At 40.4% G+C, this 20955-nt stretch overlaps 1 protein-coding gene across 1 annotated transcript in view; it reads right to left on the reverse strand.

The window, feature by feature from the left end:
* The window catches only part of MAK (male germ cell associated kinase), a 41472-nt gene extending 21185 nt beyond the window's left edge, over nucleotides 1-20287 (reverse strand). The window contains exons 1-7 of the mRNA XM_052649445.1: nucleotides 20187-20287; nucleotides 15475-15529; nucleotides 14070-14191; nucleotides 12063-12142; nucleotides 7998-8130; nucleotides 2306-2477; nucleotides 1155-1322 (exon numbers count right to left, since the gene is read on the reverse strand). Coding sequence (XP_052505405.1) covers nucleotides 1155-1322; nucleotides 2306-2477; nucleotides 7998-8130; nucleotides 12063-12142; nucleotides 14070-14191; nucleotides 15475-15529; nucleotides 20187-20287 — 831 coding nt within the window. The remainder of the gene's footprint in view (nucleotides 1-1154; nucleotides 1323-2305; nucleotides 2478-7997; nucleotides 8131-12062; nucleotides 12143-14069; nucleotides 14192-15474; nucleotides 15530-20186) is intronic.
* Between the last annotated feature and the right edge of the window lie 668 nt (nucleotides 20288-20955).

Below are 20955 nucleotides of genomic sequence, written 5' to 3' on the forward strand. Positions count from 1 at the left end.
CCCTGGAGAAGGGAATGGCAACCCACTCCGGTATTCTGGCCTGGAGAACCCCATGGACGGAGGAGCCTGGTGGGCTACAGTCCATGGGGCCGCAAAGAGTCGGACATGACTGAGCAACTAAGCACACACATGCCAGTACCTTCACTGTTGTAATGACTATCACTTACCAGATTATGATTTTCTTGTAATAAATACAGTTTTTTTTTTGGCCACGCCGTGAGGCATGTGGGACTCTTAGTTCCCCAACCAGGGATGGAACTCGTACCCCTTCCTGTGGTAGAAACGTGGAATCTGAACCACTGGACTGCCAGGAAGTCCCGTTACAGATTACTTTAATATTTGATAGGGCAAACTGTCTACCCTTACCACCATCCCCCAAGTTACTTATTCTCATTCAAGTCTGTCTTGGTTATTCTTTCCTATCTGTTCTTCCTGATCTTTAGAAAATATTTTCCCAAATTAAATTTTTAAAAAGCCAAACCATTATTTGGTTTATTTCAACACTTAATGAATAGTTAAATAACAATAAGAACACCATAAAGCCCGTAACGACTTTTTAATTTACACCATTTGCAGATAAAACTGTACTGTTTTTAAGACCACGAGACAAGATTCCTCTGTAGGTGCTGAAGATATAAGTCACAAAGAAGCCAAGCGTGGGTATCACATGCTACCCTCTGTGGGAGCCGGAGAGAGGAGGCTCCATTCCTGCGGAGGGATGACCGTGCTGCGTGGAGGGAACAGGAATCCTCTAAACCGCAGGAGAGCAGCGGAAATTCTACGAGGCTGTCTAACTGAAGAGATGCTCTTTTACCACCCATGACAAGTTGCTTCCTAATTAGCTTGTTCCATGCCTGAATTTTTATCATTAGAGATTGATTCCTTTCAGCCTCAACCTCCGTAGGGTTCCTCATTTGAACCACAAAACACAGAAAATCACAGGAGTGGCTATTTTTTGCAATCCTTCCAAGAATCTTACACGCCTGGAAGTTAATCCATTAGGTACAGTGGGTAGCTTAAGTTTTAGGGCTTAATTCTCTTGGTAAAACTCTGGTCGAAAATAGACTTGTCTTTGCAAAGGAAGATACCCCCGATATAGTAAAACCTCAAATTAAAAAAAGAAAAAAAAGCTCTACCAAGGAGATTTGTCTTACCTGGCTTGCTGTTGGTCGTTTCTTTGGGTCCCAGTTCAACATTTCAGTCATAAGCTGAATGGCTTCGTTACTGGCATTGGGAATAAGAGTTTTTAGGTTTATAGGAACACATTGGGGAAAGCGGAAATTCATAGAGGATGCAAGCTGGTACCCTTCTGGCCAGTCACTCTGTTGAAAGAATATATAAGTTGGGGAGAGACAGCAATAAGAAAATTGTTTTTAGTGATCAGATTAAAACAAACATAGTAACAATATAAAAATCACCCATGTATGATGTGTTGACTCATCAATAAATGTGAAAATGAAATATCCAACAGCATACCTAGCTCAGTGGTACAAACAGTATACACAGAACACTGAATTAAGAGTTAGGAGAGAAAATGAGAAGGCACTTTTATAAATTTCAAAATGTTAATGATGATGGTGATGATGGTACCCAGGTAAGTTTGAACAACTAAGGACAAGCGATTTACAAAGAGAATAATATTACAAAGACCCTCATTATATGTTAATGCATTGCCTCCAACGTCAAAAACTGCACACAGCTGGGAAATGACAGTTTTGTTAAACTTTTAATAGCTGCATTAACTTGTCTAATATTAAGTATGAGGCACACACCCAAGTAAGGTGTAATTATATATATTTAAACTTATTAAAAAAAATAAGTACAGCTCGGAAAGTGAAGTCTAGCTGAGTGCAATAGTTAATTGAAAAGTCCTCATTTCAAGAAATTAAATATCTGTGGCAGAGGTATATAAAAGTAAACAAGAAAAGGTTAAGAGAATATAAAATCTAGGACACTTGGCATTAATAAGTTGATTCCAATGGACATTCACAGAACAAGGAGGAAAGATTCTGAGCAAGGATGTCTCTGTAGCCATCAGCTGATCATTTGCTCAAAGTTAAATATATAGAACTCTAAATATAGAAAATCTTCCCTTATGTTCTTCAAGGGAGGCAAGCACCATTTTTCCACAACCTGATAGAATTCTAGCTTCTGCAATCCTCATTCCATCCCAATTTTTAAAAAAAGATTATAAGAAAATGAACCGTTAAAGCATAAGCCTATTTAAAAAACTCAAATACCAGCTAGCTTGCCAAAGGTTATAAATAATGAAAAGTTACAACAACTTAGGGACAAGAGTACTTACTTTTTTAGGAGTCCCTAAAACCTGGCAAATTTTAAAGATTTCATCGACCTCACTTGTCCCTGGGAAAAGTGGTCTTAATGTATACAGTTCAGCCATTATACTGCCGACAGCCCACACGTCGATGGGAGAGCTGTAAGCTGAAGATCTTAATAAAACCTCAGGAGCGCGATACCTATGAAAAGAGAACACAAAATCGAACAGGCCATTTGGGGTGTCGTTTCCGAGATGGAGGGACAGCGGGCTCTTGTTTTGTTTGGTTGTGCATTTCAATCAATGACCGGGTGTTAAATGCCTTTCTGTGTATCAGGCCTCTGCGCAGTGGGTTGGGTTTCTGTTGGATGGAGCAGATTTTTCCTGACCACAAACACGTAGCAGAGCTCGAGACAAATATCAGTGAAATGTCCAAGTGACCTAACTTGAGGAACTCCAACAAATAGATGTGAAAATGCTATATAATATGCTAAGGAAAGAGGGGAAGCTCTGAATGGAAGTAGATATATCCTGAATGGGAACAGCTGTGTAATTTTACAATGCATTACATCCTGATACATTCTTATGAAGGACAGAAAACAAAAGATTAACAAAGATTATCCCTGAGTAGCGAGCTTTTTTCCCCTCTTTTTTTTTAAAGTTTATTTTATTCAAGTATAGTGATTTACAATGTTGTGTTAATGTCTGCTGAATAGCAAAGTGATTCAGTTATACGTGTACACATTCTTTTTCATAGTCATTATGGTTTATCATGGGATACTGAGTATATCCTGTGCTTATTTATCCTTTTTTTTTTTTTTTTGCTTATCAGTTTGAAAGCAGCAGTTCCTCAACTGACTCAATTCCCTTAATTGATAATATAGTATATTCACAGAGTTGTGTATCCATCATCACAATCAACTTGAGAACATTTTCATTATCCCCCAAAGAAACCCCACATCACTCCAGCAGCCCTGGGTCCAGCATCTCTAGTCTACCACCTATCTGTTGATTTGCCTGTTCCATCACTTCACATCAATGGGACCATACACTGTCTGGTCTTTTGTGACCAGCTTCTTTCACTGAACATGTTTTCAAGGTTTATCCATGTTGTAGCATGTATCAGAACTTCTTTCTCCACAAGCTGGAATCAAGATTGCTGGGAGAAATATCAACAACCCTAGATATGCAGATGATACCACTAATGGCAGAAAGTGAAGAGGAGCTGAAGAGCCTCTTGATGAAAGTGAAAGAGGAGAGTGAAAAAGCTGGCTTAAAACTCAACATTCAAAAAACTAAGATCATGGCATCCGGTCCCATCACTTCATAGCAAATAGATGGGGAAAACGGAGAAGCACTGACAAATTTTATTTTCTTGGGCTCCAAAATCACTGTGAACAGTGACTGCAGCCCCAAAATTAAAAGACGCTTGCTCCTTGGAAGAAAAGCTATGACAAACCTAGACAGTGTACTAAAAAGCAGAGACATTACTTTGCCAACAAATATCTGTATAGTCAAAACTATGATTTTTCCAGTAGTCATGTGTGGATGTCAGATTTGAATCATAAAGAAGGTTGAGTGCCAAAGAATTGATGCTTTCAAATTGTGGTGCTGAAGAAAACTCTCGATAGTCCCTTGGACTGCAAGGAGATCCAACCAGTCCATCCTAAAGGAGATCAGTCCTGGGTATTCATTGGAAGGACTGATGCTGAAGCTGAAGCTCCAATACTTTGGCCACCTGATGTGAAGAGCTGCCTCACTGAAAAAGACCCTGATGCTGGGAAAGATTGAAGGCACGAGGAGAAGGGGATGACAGAGGATGAGATGGTTGAATGGCATCACCGACTCAATAGACATGAGTTTGAGCAAGCTCCAGGAGATGGTGAAGGACAGGGAAGCCTGGCATGCTGCAGTCCATGGGGTCACAGGGTTAGACATGAGTGACTGGACAACAACAATATTCCACTGTATGGCTACACCACATTTTGTTATCTGTTCATCGGTTGTTTCTACTTTTGGGCTATTACAAATAATGTTGTTATGAACAGTCACAAGTTCTTGTGTGGCCATATGTTTTCACTTCTCTTGGGTATACACCTGTATGTTTATCCACTGGGGAACTGCCAGACTGTTCTGTACCATTTTGCACTCCTACCAACAACCTATGAGGGTTCCAATTCCTCCGCATCCTTGCCAACACCTGTTACTATGTTTTGATAGTTTTATGAGACAAAATTATTTCAAACGTTTTGCCAGGTTTATATACTGAAAACAAATAGTCTCAATTTCACTCCATTTCAGTACAGGATCTAAATTTACCCAGTTGAAAATAGAAGCTCCTTAAAAAGATTCTTCCCCGCAAGAAGAGATTTTCCAATTCTAACTATACATTTAAACAGATAAAAACTAGTATACTTTGAGCTCTTAGCATTTAATCTGTTCAGTTCCTCTTTTGCTTTTGTAGGGATAAAAATCATAATCTTCCGGTTTGCAAGCCTCATTTTCAATAATTCCAGTTTGCTATAAACTTCAGAAGCGTGAGTTTTTGGCGCTATGTATCAAAAATTCTGAAGGAAGATTTCCAAGGGATTTGAAATAAAATGCAACCAAAATATAAAGGGATTATGTACAAAAAAGCTAGGCACTACTGTAAATTATTAAAATTGACTTACAAAGTAGTTTTTCAAAGGTTCCAACAATTCTAAGATTCAAATGACAGCAAAGAGAGAAAAATACAGTCATGCTGCAGCAGTCTTTGAAGTCAACCTCAACGTCATCAAAGAAAATGTGTGGTTTGGTTAGGCTCTGTCTGTGTGTATGTGTAATGTGTATACTTTGACAACTGCAACTTGTTATTTTGTTAGAATGCAATTTAGCAGCTTATTTGGAAGCAGTTACAAAAGAGATGTGCATCTTCATCAAATACCCTCCAGCTCTCTAGGTTTCTTAATTTAGTAGGAATACTGTTTTAACCATCATTAAAACTCGTATTTGGTTTATCACTGCAAAAAGAATGCTATTTTTAATGCAAAAGTTTTTTAACTAAAATTAAGTAGCATTCCCAGTCATGTCAGCCATTTCGCTTTTCAAAGAACGACCTTCCTAAAGCTTCACATTGATTCCATGGATTGTGATGAAAAAAATCAAACTATTATTAGAAATAAGGTAACTAATCTTTCTCTTCAAAGACAGTTTAAAGACACTCATTTTTTAAAATTGTTTAAATTTTTTTTTTTTAATTAAGAAGAAAAAAAAAGCTGGCATTGTTAATTAGCTCTGTGTTAAAGTGTGACCTTGGTTCACTGTCTCTCATGTTAGCAGCTAAGACCGGGGGAGAAGCAAGAAGCATAGCATCTCGGGGGATCAGACATGACCCAGCTCACTTTAATGAAACTACTGATAACAGGCCCCTGCCAAGACTGTCCTGAGCAAACCGGACATATTGTCACCCGGCTCCGTCCTCGGACTGATTCATTCTTTAACCACACTCGCTCCCTTAGTGACCTCATGCAACCCCGTAATTTTAAACACTGAGATCTCCCAAGTTTACTCTCCAGCCCAGCCCTGCCCCCTGAACCCAGGTCATGGGGCCCGCCACCTACTATGACATCTCAGGGGCACGCCTCACCTGAAAACAGCCTCCCCCAAACCCGGAGCTCCACAGCGGCACAATCGCCATCAGGGCCCACTCCAGCCTCCCGGCTGCTCACGGAAAAGCCCCTGAAGTGCCTGATTCCTTTCCTTACTCCCTTGTCTGATCCCCCACGTCTGCGCTGCCTTAGAAACACACCCCGCATCCTGTCCCTCTCACCACCTCCACGGCCACGAGAGCCAGTTGTTTTCTGCCACCTTCTGTCCCAGTCTCCTCCCTGCTCTCCCAGTTCTGCCTGTTTCCAATCTGGCAGCTCAGAGCCCCCCAAGGGTCTCCCCAGTTCTCGAAGGGGAGGCCACCCCCATCCTTACCATGATCCACAGGGTCCTCTGAGATCTGGCCACCCCTCAAACACTCTAACCTCGTTTCCTGCTCTTGCCATGCGTGTTCATTCCCCTCTGTGCAGAGCGTTCCTGCCTCCAGGCCTGGTCTCAGCATTTACACTCAGCATTTTCTCCGCCTGAAAAGCTCTCACTGGCATCTCCCCACCCCCGCACCCCAGCATCACTGAGACCTTTTGTTTAAAACAGCAACACGGGGACTTCCCTGGTCGTCCAGTGGCTAAGACTTTGCCTTCCAATGCAGGGGATGGAGGACAATGCAGGACAAGGCCTTTCAACGCAGGTTCGATCAGGGAGCTAAGAGGTCAAAAAACTCAAAACAAAAGAAAAAAAAAAAAAAACAGCAACATGCCCTTCCCCTCCCGTGCTGCCTCCAACCCCATGTCCCTTTCCAGACTTAATTTTTCTCTGTAATAATTTTTTCTCTGTAACAATTTTTCTCAGTATCACTATCTGATATTCAAATATTCTTAATTGCTTTCATTGGAGTATAATATAAATACTTTGGCCAGCTGATGCGGAGAACCGACTCACTGAAAAAGACCCTGATGCTGGGAAAGGCTGAGGGCAGGAGGAGAAGGGGACGACAGAGGATGAGATGGTTGGATGGCATCACCAACGCGATGGACATGAGTTTGAGCAAGCTCTGGGAATTGGCGATGGACAGGGAAGCCTGGTGTGCTGCAGTCCATGGGGTCGCAAAGAGTCAGACACGACTGAGCGACTGAACTGAACTGATACATACAGAAAAAAGCACATGTCCCAGGAATACAGCTTGCTGAATTTTCACAATTAGAACAGACCCGGCACCCAGATCAAGGGACAGCATGTTGTCAGCACCCCAGACGGTCCCTCTCCTGCACTCTTCCAGTCACTTCTGCCCCCCCTCACCCCACTGTGTAGCCGCTATCCTGACCTTTAACAGCATAGAGTAGATCTGTTTTTGTACATTAAATGGAATCCCATAAGTGCTCTTCTTCCGTTTGGCTCTTGCTCCCAGCACTGTATCCGTGAGATTCATCATACTGCTTATGTAGTTTCTAGGCCTCTCATTCTTGTTGCTATAAAGCAGTCTAGGCATCACATCTCAGATTACCAGACGTGAAGGACCTCTGATGTCTTCTGATGGACCTGTGTATGTCTCTCTGTTGGTAACTTATGATATGTTTAATTTGTTCGTGTGTTGGCTGTCATGTGAGTAGCGTGACGCAGAGATTCTTTTCTCCTTAGTTCTCTTCTGTGTTGCTGTTTACTCACTAAGTCGTGTCTGACTCTTTGCGACCCCATGGACTATTGCCCGCCAGGCTCCTCTGTCCATGGGATTCTCCAGGCAAGAATACTGGAGTGGGTTGCCATTTCCTTCTCCAGGGGATCTTCCCGACCCAGGGATGGAACCTGCGCCTCCTGCATTGGCAGGTGGATTCTTTACCACTGAGCCACCTGAGAAGCCCTCACTTCTGTGTTTCCGGTGCCTAAAATAGTATCCAGCAGCAGGTGTTCAGCAAATATTTGTTGAATGAGTGAATGGATATGTGAAATCCTTTTTCCTTCTCTTTTTATTAATCAGAGTCATGAGCCAATCTTCCTCTCTCTCCAAAGAATATAGAAAAAAAATCAGTTCTATATTTTAAGTACTTGATATGGAACCTCCAGAAAGACACAAAGCAATCTACTGTAGGAAAACTTCACCAGGGACATACGTCTCTGGACAGTTGCATAAACTACTCACCATCTGGTGGACACATAGTCCGTATACGGGGGCTGTGACCTTAGTTCTCTCGCAAGTCCAAAGTCAGCAATTTTCACAAGTTCTGGGCCCATACAAAGCAAGTTTTCCGGTTTCATGTCCCTATGGAAAAAACCTTGGTAATATAGAAAGGAAAAACAATAAATCATCGTATCTGGACATATTTGATTTATCAACAAGATGAAGCTGAACCTCTGTTCGAATTAGGAATGTGAACTTAGGGGGAAAAATAAACCTTATTTATTGTCTATAAAATGATGGGAGGTGGGGACTGTGCTTTCAGAATAATTTGGCAAGGAAATTCATATGGTATATATGATGGGTAAAAATAAACATGCACATATATTTCCTTTCCTTTTCTTTTAATGTTTATTTATTTGGCTGCACTGGGTCTTAGTTGTAACATACAGGATCTCTGATCTTCACTGTGACACGTGGACTCTTTAGTTGCGGCATGTGGGATCTAGCTCCCTGACCAGGGATTGAACTCAGGCCCCCTGAATTGGGAGCACAGTCTTAGCCACAGGGCCACCAGGGAAGTCCCTCCATTAGTATTTCTGTTTGTGGATCTGATGCGTTCAGGCACTGGGTTAGGTACTGCTGCATTACGATTATCTCTGTGAATCTGCAAAGCAGCCCTATGCAGGCCCTGTGGTCACGAGTGTGTAACAGATGAACAGGTTCAGCCTGGAGAGAGGCGGCCGCGTGAAGCTCAGGGAGGGTTGCGCATCAGTTCTCGCCAATGCAGCTGGTCTTCCTGCTGCTGGCAGTTTAACCGCGATTCCTTGAGTACAATCACTTATTTGAGAAGTGCATTAAGCACAACGGGAACATGCTTATTTACAAACTAATGTATAAAATAGATGGTTCTCGAAGCTACACGGCACCCCGTGAAAATGAGGCAAAAAGCTCTCCTTGCAAACGTCTAAGGAGTATGTAGAGCACACTGGCTGTACACAGATGGCCTGTATCCTAATGACCCTTCCAGGTGGAGAATTAAGAACGGCCTGCTCATCGGCTGGAGGTGATCGTCATCACTCCAAGAGGGTTTGAGCTCGGAAGACTTTTCTAAGACTGAACTGTTCTAATCCCTTCAGAGCCGTTGTGGGCTGTTGTGACGTTGACAGATGGACTCGGCGCCCCGGTACCCCTTACTCCAAATAGCTACTGAGGTCCATTTCATTCACTTCCAAGAGAAACATGTCGTACTTTCACGATGAAGACAGGAGAGGGAGCACGTGACATTAATCTATAAAATCTTAGAGAATTAAACCAGAGGTGAGGTTTTCCCCACCTTATATAGTATAAATATATTGGTAACTTCATCCTATTTTAACTAAGGGATTAGTTCAATTTTTTGACAGCTACTATTTTAAAAGTGTCTGTTTTCTCAAAGGATTACATCTGAGACGTTTAAATACGACAAGAATAAATTAGCTTTTGTAAAAATGTCTATTGTTCTTGAGTCTGCTTTCCCAAATCACTATGTAGACACTTTAAAAGCCATCTCTAGATTACCCTTTACTTTTAGAAACAATTTTTAAATCCTAAACTAGTTTCCTCTTTCAATCCCTTATGCCCTGAAGTTGCTGGTTCAGTTCAATTCAGTTCAGTCGCTCAGTCGTGTCCGACTCTTTGTGACCCCATGAACCGCAGCACACCAAGGCCTCCCTGTCCATCACTAACTCCCAGAGCTTGCTCAAACTCATGTCCATCGCATTGGTGATGCCATCCAGCCATCTCATTCTCTGTCGTCCCCTTCTCCTTCTGCCCTCAATCTTTCCCAGCATCAGGGTCTTTTCAAATGAGTCAGCTCTTCGCATCAGGTGGCCAAAGTATTGGAGTTTCAGCTTCGACATCAGTCCTTCCAATGAACACCCAGGACTGATCTCCTTTAGGATGGACTGGTTGGATCTCCTTGCAGTCCAAGGGACTCTCAAGAGTCTTCTCCAACACCACACTTCAAAAGCATCAATTCTTCAGCACTCAGCTTTCTTTATAGTCCAACTCTCACATCCATACATGACCACTAGATAAACCATAGCCTTGACTAGATGGACCTTTGTTGGCAAAGTAATATCTCTGCTTTTGAATATGCTATCTAGGTTGGTCATAACTTTCCTTCCATCGAGTAAGCGTCTTTTAATTTCATGGCTGCAATCACCATCTGCAGTGATTTTGGAGCCCCCCAAAATAAAGTCTGACACTGTTTCCAATGTTTCCCCATCTATTTGCCATGAAGTGATGGGACCAGATGCCATGATCTTAGTTTTCTGAATGTTGAGCTTTGAGCCAACTTTCACTCTCCTCTTTCACTTTCATCAAGAGGCTCTTTAGTTCCTCTTCACTTTCTGCCATAAGGATGGTGTCACCTGCATATCTGAGGTTGACATTTCTCCCAGCAATCTTGATTCCAGCTTGTGCTTCTTCCAGCCCAGTATTTCTCATGATGTACTCTGCATATAAGTTAAATAAGCAGGGTGACAATATGCAGCCTTGACGTACTCCTTTTCCTATTTGGAACCAGTCTGCCATTCCACGTCCAGTTCTAACTGTTGCTTCCTGACCTGCATTACAGGTTTCTCAAGAGGCAGGTCAGGAGGTCTGGTATGCCCATCTATCCAAGAAATCTAAACCAATTTTATTACTAGCCTAAAAAATAACAGTAAAATACAAAGCTCTTTACAAAAAAATCAAAAGAATTCATGAGGCTTTTGATTTTTCACACCACACTTGCGTCCATTAGCATAAATTAACACATGCAAAAATCAAGAGTTATTGTGCTGACCAGAGCTTTAAAATGGGTTGAAGATAAGGAATCCATTATGAACAATTAAAATAGTATATATCCTTAATTTTAATTAACAAATGACTGACTTTTACCAATCAATTGTAGTAAATTATCATGGGTTTTAGATTTTGAAAGACCTTAATAGCTTATACAAGACTGGGGATTCAAGAATGTTCTTACAAAGTTTATATGGAATTCTGCGTGGCATTTTTAGAAAATTCTATTTATTTCCTGTAGCAGTTAAAAGAGAAAAGAAACTATCAGATGAACATGAAAGGAGACTAATGATGGTGAGTTTTGAATGCCTATGCTCAAAATGCAGCAATGGTAGCATAAACTTTTCTAATTTAATATCGAAACAGCCAGTGATTCTAAACATTCATTAAAATTTTTCATAATAATCATATTAACTTTTCAGGTGAAATTATTTTGGTAGATAGAGATGCAAATAACAATACCAGTTAAGATTAACATAAATAAGAAATTCATAAAAATAAGAACAAGCACGTGATTTAATTTCTTCAAGAATAGAAATAACTATTTGTGACTACTAAGAAAAACTAGAAAATTCTATAGCTTGGGTGGCTTTAAACTAGTTAGATGTTAGTAATTGGTCACGATAGATCAAAGCATTTCAGCCTTTTCCAAAAGAGGAACCTTATATTTTTTTCATTTCCATGGTAAAATTAGGTGGAATAAGGAAGCAGGGTGGGTTTATGATGACTGAGACTAAATGCTGGTGATCAAACTGCTAAAAAATTCTGATGTAGAGGACGATGCTGCTGCTGCTGCTAAGTCGCTTCAGTCGTGTCCGACTCTGTGCGACCCTATAGACGGCAGCTCACCAGGCTCCCCCGTCCCTAGGATTCTCCAGGCAAGAACACTGGAGTGGGTTGCCATTTCCTTCTCCAAACATGAAAGTGAAAAGTGAAAGTGAAGTCGCTCAGTCGTGTCCGACTCTTAGCGACCGCATGGACTGCAGTCTACCAGGCTCCTCCATCCATGGGATTTTCCAGGCAAGAGTACTGGAGTGGATTGCCATTGCCTTCTCTGATAGAGGAAGATAATTATAGATTATAGAAATTCTATTTTATTTAGAATTGTAGAAATTCTGAAGTTTTAAAATATGTCATTTAGTAGGCACATACTCCAAAGTTGTAGTTATCTAACATAATATTATTTATTTAATAATAGCTTACATATAATTCCTATCCATAACTGACAATAATCTAAAGATGGAGGGATATAAAACCTACCATGTTTATGGATAAATGCCAGCCCCTGCAATATCTGATACATAATATTTCTGATGACAGACTCAGGGAACAACTTGTTTCTGTGAAGAAATGAACAAATAAACAGTAATATAATTCAGTTTGTAAAAAGCATGGTATATACTAAAGGTACAGACTCAGAGCCAATGTTTTGTGCATGGGTCTTTAGCTGAAATGGAAGACAAGGTTATTTGAATAAGAAAGGCTTGTAAATTAATCCTCCAAAACAATATTTCAGGAAGTTAAGCTACCAAAAACAGTGTAAAAATGCCACTTAACCTTAAATAGCCCTTTTACCATGTACAATCGTTAGTAGTTTCATTTATACTTTTTACTTCTTTCTTATTTTTTAAATTATGAAAGTACGATAACACATTTATAGGAGACTTGGAAATAAGTTGTACTTTTATACTTTGAAATAATATTCTAAACAATATCACTTTTATTTCCATTTAATTTAGAAATCCAGAATTGAATCATGAAATTCCAAAGCTGACTCTTTTTTAGTGTTCATTTGCAATTGTATTAATTACTTCCACCAACAGGTTTATATATTTTTTAAAAATCAGATGAATATAATATTTGTTATATTTATATATACTTAATTTTTTCTTCAAAATTATATCTCAACATATCTTATTTATCATCTTATATATTTAAAAGAGCATAAATTATTATTCAAAGCCAAAAAGATTACCCATAATCACACCACCTGATGAAGAAACTGTATCGATTTTTCAGTATTCTAATCCAGTCATAATTCACATGTATAATTCTTATATGTCATTGTTACATAAATATAATTTTGGTTTCTGTTTTTTATCTACTTGTAAGCACTTTTATAATTTTCATAGTTATCACTTCTAATGGCTACAAAATAATTACATCAGTATTATCCATTATAATTACCAACGTTTTCTCCCATTGATAGTTACTTATTTTAAATAGTTCAGAGATAAGTGAAGCTTTATATAGTCGTTTAACAGAATATACTAACTGTGGTCACTATGGATATTATGTATCAGCATTAAAAGAAAACCTGTAAGTGGATAAATCAAATAAGAAATGTATCACCACTAAAATTACAACTACATAAAAAGCAGGCATGCCTGCATACAGGGGCTAGGAGGAACTTGAGAAAAATAAACACTGATTTGAGAGGTAGAGGTTTTCTTTACTTTTAACTGCTATTAATGTCATAATGCTATCAGCCTGGAACATAACATATATTCAGTATTTTTGAAAGAAGGAAAAATAGGATTAAAGAAAAATTCAGTCTTCATCCTTAGAACTTGAGAGAGAAAGTGTGTGTGTGTGTGTGTGTGTGTGTGTGTGTGTGTGTGTGTAAGAAACAGAGAAATCAGCATCAATCCACTGGGAAATTCATCTCATATTTTAGGATCTTTTGCTGAACGCCTCTGGCTTTAAAGACAGGCAAAATGGACATTAATCTCCACATGTGATCAATAGCTACCACGAAAACATTATTCTTTCCATGCTCATGGCACATGACTGAAAACTGCCCTTGTTTAGAGATTCTGTCCGTATGTTTAAAAGGGGAATTTTCCTGGTGTCGGTAACACTTTGTTGTCATTCACTTAAGCATTCTCATGAACCAGTTTATTAGGTCCTTTCTTAAAAGCAACTTCATTCTTTCCTCCATTCCTTAATGAATCTTCACAAGATGCATGGGAGAGCAAGGTAGATGCTTTTCTTAGTTTTGCCCAAGGCCAGCTTTATTAATCTGTAGACTTTGTTTCAAAAACTGTTTATATGAAATATTTATATGAAATATTTATCTTGACCTCTAAGATTACAACAGAAAAATGATGGTTCTTCTCCAATTAGACATAATTCTTTCATGAAGATAAAAGCTAATTTAGAGCTACCCCTTGGACCTATATATTGCAAAGTGTGATATATTGAAGGGCTCCTAAGGGACTGATGGAGGAGACAGTAAGGGAAAACTTAATTTTCATAAAGACATACCTGTCTTTCATTAATTGATAGAGATTTTCTTTCATATATTCAAATATAAAATAAAGATGGTCATTTTCTCTGATAACTTCTTTCAGTTTGATCACATTGGCATGATTAAGTTTCTTCAGAGACTGCAACAGAGCAAGTAAATATGAGAAATTCTTAAGGCAAAGGTACCAAATCTGGCAAAAGCTCATCAATGCTAGGTATGATAATTACGTAATTTTTCATTTCTTCTACATTCATTACTGAATTATGTTTTAATACCTATAATATTTTACACATCTTAAAAACATCTTAGAACACCTATATAGAGTAAGCAGAAAGGGCTTCCCTGGTGGCTCAGGGGTAAAGAATCTGTCTGGAAACTAGGAGACGTAGGTTCGATCCCTGGTCTGGGAAGAGCCCACGTGCCAAGGAGCAGCTAAGCCTGTGCAGCATGACTACGGAGCTTGCGCTCTGGAGCCCAGGGGCTGCAACTAGCGAAGCCCGAGCACCCTGGAGCCTGTGCTCTCCAATGAGAGGAGCCACCGCAATGAGAAGTCCCTGCACCCGCAACTAGTGAGGAGTCCTCGCTCGCTGCAGCCAGAGCAAGCCCGAACAGCAACAAAGACGCAGCACAGCACAAAATAAAGAAGCAAAATCTTAAAGTAAGCAGTGATTGTTTAAGGAATGAATATAAGTGCGGAAATAAACCAGGTCAACAATAGCTATCAAGCATTTCAGTCTGTCAACATTTATTTTTTCTTGGTTATTAAATAGGTTTAACCTTTCTTCTGACTTAACCATGTGCAATTCCATGCAAAAGTCTCCGAAAATGTATCCACATTGTACACATAAAATAGAAAGAAATGGTATGTGGTAATTTAAAAAATTGTATTTCCTTTGATAGTACGAATTAAAATGCTCTTTTAAAAGTGAGAGTGTACTTTCACAGTATATTTAAAATGGATAACCAGCAAGGATCTCCTGTATGGCACAGGGAACTCTGCTCAATGTTATTTGGCAGCCTGGATGGGAGGGGAGGTTTGGGGGAGAATATACATACATATACATGTATTTATATGGCTGAGTCCCTTTGCTGTCCACCTGAAACCATCACAATATTGTTTGTTAATTGGGTATACCCTACTACAAAATAAAAAGTTTAGAAAAAATAAATAAATGGAGATCACTGGCACTAAAAAAGTGAGTGTACTTTCAAACGTGAGGGTACAGTTATTTTCTGTTCTCCACTGACATTCTGATGAGAAATTAGTTTAGGAAGATAAAGAAAAACATAAGGAATAGAATTCTCTTTGGTCTGCTTCCCACAGAGAACGAAACAGTCTCCTTAGCTACCATCCTCCGAAATGAGAGACGTGTGAGGTAGAACTGAGGTCTTCTCAGGTTCTTTTCATCTCTGGGGTTTTACCTTAACTTCTCTCAAGTTCATACATTCATCCCAAGAATAGAACTTTCTCTTCATTCTGAAATTAAAAAAGAAAAGTTTAGTGCCTGGGGACCGAGGGTGTGAAGACACAGATTACACAGCTGGCTTTCTCACTCTAGTATTAGTTTGCCTCAGGCAAGCTCTTCCCTCCTCTTTACCTGTCTTCCCTCCTCCTTAAAAGCAGATCATCTCCATTCTGTGCATCTCAAGGCCGCTTGGTGCAGGCTCATGACTATGTCACTTCTTGGACAAATTACCTAATGACCCTCTGTGCCGCAAACTCCTTAGCTATGGAGTAGAAACCGCTGCATAAGAGAAGCTTATTGTAAAAGGCTTAGGTCAGGACTCAGTACCCCCATGAACTGTAGCCTACCAGGCTCCTCCATCCATGGGATTTTCCAGGCAAGGATATTGGAGTGGGTTGCCATTTCCTTCTCCAGGGGATCTTCCCAACCCAGGGATTGAACCTGGGCCTCCCGCATTGCAGGCAGACGCTTTACCATCTGAGCCAACCAGAGAAGCCCCACCAGTATCTGTGGTTGGCTACAATGAGATAAGAAGGGCATCACTGCTATTATTCCTAAAATACTCTTAGTGAATCAGAATTTCACTTATACATACTCAGGTGCTAAAAATTGAGGGCTTACTGACTTACCAAAAGATACTTTTCAGTACGATAGCCATAAATGTCTTGCTGAAATGAAGAAAGTCCAGCACAGTGCTCAATTTGAAATAAAATACAAACCAATTCAAATATAGTATAAAAGTATTTTCATCAAGTGATGAGATCCATCCAAAACTGTACATGTAATCTCTAGAATTCTTAAAAAATAATTATAGAATTTTTAATCCAACCTTTAGAGGCTGGTTAACATATTCAAGTTCTTTTTCAAAATTTAGTACAAATGGAAACATTTATTCTGAAAAATCTGTACTAGCGGCAATGCACATTTACTAACATGCTACTTTCTCCTCAACAGTTATACTTCTTATCAATACTACCTTAAAGTAATGCAGGTATCTACATGCAACAAATATGGAAGTTTCTTCACAAAACAATTATCCCAATTTCTTAGACCAATTTAAAGAAATTAATTTAATTGTAAGACGTTAAACCAATTTGTTAGAATTCCTTTTAGACTCCCTGTCAGCTTCTCTTCCATTTGTCTATTCATCCAACACCTGCTACGAGCCCGGATGATGAAATTGGGGATGGTTACCACTGCTTCCCATCTCACAGGAAATCGACTTTCGTTAATACAAAATAGACATACAAATCAGCTTAGAGGATCATGAGATAAACTGGCCAGGCCTCAGGCCTTTGTGATGAGGCAGTGTTTCAGATGAGACCTGCAAGACAGAAGCTGCCAGCCAGAGAAAGACAGCTAGAAAGAGCTTGGCTGGTTGGAAGAATGGAGAGAACTTTCACCTCAGGCTGATCCTTATTCCTTGAACGCCAGAAGCTGGCTTTCAGGGCTCTGAGCTCACCTTTCCTGTTCGGCTTTTTCTCCCATAGCACTGACCACCTTCTTACATAGCGTATAGTTAGATTATTATGTTTAAACCTTGTCCCCTCTCCTCAAGTACAGCAGCAAGCTCTCTGAAGACACCACCACCTGCCCGATCAGTTTTTGAGACACAGTTTAAGTCTCAATAGATATTCATTCACTAAATGGTGGCTTGATGGGTTTTGAAACCTACAGGTGGGGCTTCTGAGCAACCGTCCCACAAACAGGAGACCCTCTGGAATGGAACTGCCTCTCAGGTCTTTAAAGGACACGGAACTTAATAAATATTTGTTAATTTAATGAGGTGAGAGGGTCTTATCACCAGCCCCTAGAAAGACCATTTATAGCTTTTTTTTTTTTTTTTTTTTGCTTTTTTCCCTGAAATGGCAGCAGATACTACAAGGTTTCTTACCAGTGAGTTACAGTAAAATTTCCCAAAGGAAAATCTCTCCTGCTTCTAGGCCTTCATACATGCTATTCTTAAAGCTTGACTATGCTTCCCTCTCCTCTTGATAGCTTTTTCTCATTCTCGAGATCTCATTTTTTGTGGGAAGTCTTCTAAGATGATACCATGAGACCCAATCCTCATTCTCATTTTCTTATCCCTCTCTCCCTAAGAAGCCAAGCATTCATGGATTTTATCGTAAATCTTTTCAGTCCTTTTAAATATTTTTACACATAGATTTATTTGTGTGTAATGAAGTATTTGTGTGAATTTACATAATCGCTTAACCTATAACTAAGAATGATTTCATCTCATTTTGGCTAATACTTGCTGCTGCTGCTGCTAAGTCGCTTTAGTCGTGTCGGACTCTGTGCGACCCCATAGGCGGCAGCCCACCAGGCTCCGCCATATCTGGGATTCTCCAGGCAAGAACACTGGAGTGGGTTGCCATTCCCTTCTCCAATGCATGAAAGTGAAAAGTGAAAGTGAAGTCACTCAGTCGTGTCCAACTCTCAGTGATCCCATGGACTGCAGCCTACCACACTCCTCCATCCATGGAACTACACTCCGTTTATTACTTTTTTCTCTTATTGCACCAGTTAGGGTCTCCAGTACAAGCTTGATCAGTAGGGGATACAACAGGCATACTGGTCTTAAAATCAAATTTACGGGATGTACCTGTAATATTTCACCTTTCAGGTCAGGGAAATTTATTTTTATTCCCGTTTTTCGTTTCAGTTATGTAAGCATGCTAAGTCACTTTAGTCGTATCCAACCCTTTGCGACTCCATGGACTGTAGCCCATGAGGCTCTTCTGTCCATGGGGTTCTCCAGGCAAGAATACTGGAGTAGGTCGCAGTGCCCTCATCCAGGAGAATCTTCCCAACCCAGGGATCAAACCCACATCTCTTAAGTCTCCTGCACTGGCAGGAGGTTCCTTTACCACTAGTACCACCTGGGAAGCCCATTCATTATACATTTACTTACTTGATACTAATGGCTATTTGACAATACTTTATAAAAGGATTTCCTTATGTATATAATATTTTAGATCATGATATCGTAAAGTTTTTATCATTTGATAAATGTTTGATAAAGCACTTAAATTTTGGATGATCATCCTTTGGTTGAAGCGGTAATCAGTTTCCAAGACTTGAAGCCAGCTACCATGTCATGAGAATACTCAAGTGACGATCTGTAGAACCCCATATAGAGAGAAACTGTCTTTATATACAAAAAAGAAATATGCATCAAAGGAAGCTGATGTGGGAGGGACATAGAAAATGCCATCGATAAGCCAAGGAAAAAGGCCTAGGAGCGATCCCTTCCTCCCAGCCCGCAGCAGGAACCAACCCTGCTGACCCCTTGACTTTAGACCTCCCAACTGTCTCAAGAAATCCTTACCATTTAAGCCAACCAGCCTGTGCTTAAACTGGCACATACAGAAGTCCAGTCTGAGCCACGCTGTGTACCCCCAAATCCATATCTTGAAGTCCTAACCTCCTGGTACCTCGGAGAATGACTGCATTTGGAGACAGACCTTACAGAGGTAATTAAGGTTAACTGAGGCCTTTGGGGTGGTTCCTAATCCGATATTACTGGTGTCCTTATAGGAGAAGGAGATTAGGACTCAGATATACACAGATGGAAGACCAGGTGAACACATGGGGAGAAGAGAACTGTCTGCAAGCTGAGGAGAGGGGTCTCAGGGGAAACCAACCCTGCCAACAGCTCGCTCTCACACTTCCAACCTCCAGACTATGGGGAAATAAATACGTTGCTTAAACCACCCCATCTGGGGTACTTGGTGAGCGCAGCCCCAGCAAACTGACATGGCGAACCAGCTTGCAAGTGAGTACTCAGGCCCCGGTCCAGCCTGCAGACGACTGTGACCTAGGCTGACCTCTACCATCACCGCAGAGAGACCTGGAGCCAGAACCACAGCTGAGCTGCTCCTAAATTCCTGACCCACAGAAACCATGAGTTAACAAATGTTTGTTTATCTTAAATCACTAAGCTTTGGGGTAACGTTTTTTTTAACATATGATAGATAACAGATACAGTAGATTAAAGAAATAATTAGTTAATAATTCCTCTCTTTCATCAATAAGCTCGGGGAAATACCATATGCCATTCAGAACTCAATTTGATATTATGAATACCATCTGATTTTGAGGCCTGTTGTTTTAAAGAAATAATAAGCTCTACTCTGTACTCCACTTTAAGTGCTAAAAGAGAATTCTAAGCATTATCTTCAGTATCAGTTCAGATTTATCATGCATAAGAAGCAGAGCCCTAAATAGATAACTAATGGGAAGCTGCTGTGTAACACAGGGAGCTCAACCTGGTGCCCTGGGACAATCTAGAGGGTGGGATGACATGGGGGTAGGAGGGAGGTGCAAGACGGAGGGACCACATACATACTTATGGCTGTCATGCTGATGTATGGCAGAAACCAACACAACCTTGTAAAGCAATTACCCTCCAATTAAAAATAAAGAAAAATTTTCCAAAAAGCAGAGCCCTTATATTTTTTGCTGGACAAACCAGAAAATTAAACTCATATATGTGGGGACCAGCAGAACTCCTTTTTTGCAGTGCTGTCTCCAGAATGGCATTCCACGATGGCCTAACAAGCGTGAGGTCTGGACCAGACTTCTCTCTGCGCTTGTATACGTTCTCAAGCAAGCAAAGGAGAGGAACAGAAAGACGGGTGAACGTGGCAGGGTCGCCCGCGGTACCTTTTGATGGCCACCAGCTCCCCGGACTCGTTGCTCTTGCCCATGAGCACGCTCCCGTACGTGCCGTCCCCCAGCTGTCTCATGGTCGTGTACCGGTTCATCTCGGAAGAACAATGCGGCGCAGGCTGTCCACGGGAAATGATGTCTTTGTTGTATATAAATATAAATGCGTCTTTTATTTTTATTTGTTTCTGCCCTTAGACCGTTGTTACTACACTGGTGACAGGTTTTGTCATCATTAAATACAGGTTCTTCCCCAAGATTCTGTAGGTTCATAAGATACAGCAGTAAGGAATCTGGCAAGGAAATGGTGCTTCCATTCTTAAGAACACCCTGTTAAAAAAAAAAAACAAAAACAAGAATAAAAGGAATATTCATTAAAGAATCGCTTCCAAAAATTTACTGGTAACCTAGGAAAACTGTAAGATAAACACTAATTGTTAAGCCCATGCCAGTAAATCACTTGTGCCATTTGGAATGACGTTCACATTTGATAGACTGATGAAAATCACTGCAGAATGCTTCATTTATTAATACATGGTACCATGTAATGAAACTGAACCCAATAAACACTGACTTAATGATGTTTGTGGTTCCTTTTTTTTTTTTAACTGACTATAATAGAATCTATGGGCTTCCCGGGTGGCTCAGCTGGTAAAGAATCCGCTGCAATGCAGGAGACCTGGGTTCAATCCCTGGGTTGGGAAGATCCCCTGGAGGAGGGCACTGCAACCCGCTCTAGTATTCTTGCCTGGAGAATCCCCATAGA

Source organism: Budorcas taxicolor, chromosome 11 (assembly GCF_023091745.1).
Source record: "Budorcas taxicolor isolate Tak-1 chromosome 11, Takin1.1, whole genome shotgun sequence".
Classification (NCBI taxonomy): Eukaryota; Metazoa; Chordata; class Mammalia; order Artiodactyla; family Bovidae; genus Budorcas; species Budorcas taxicolor.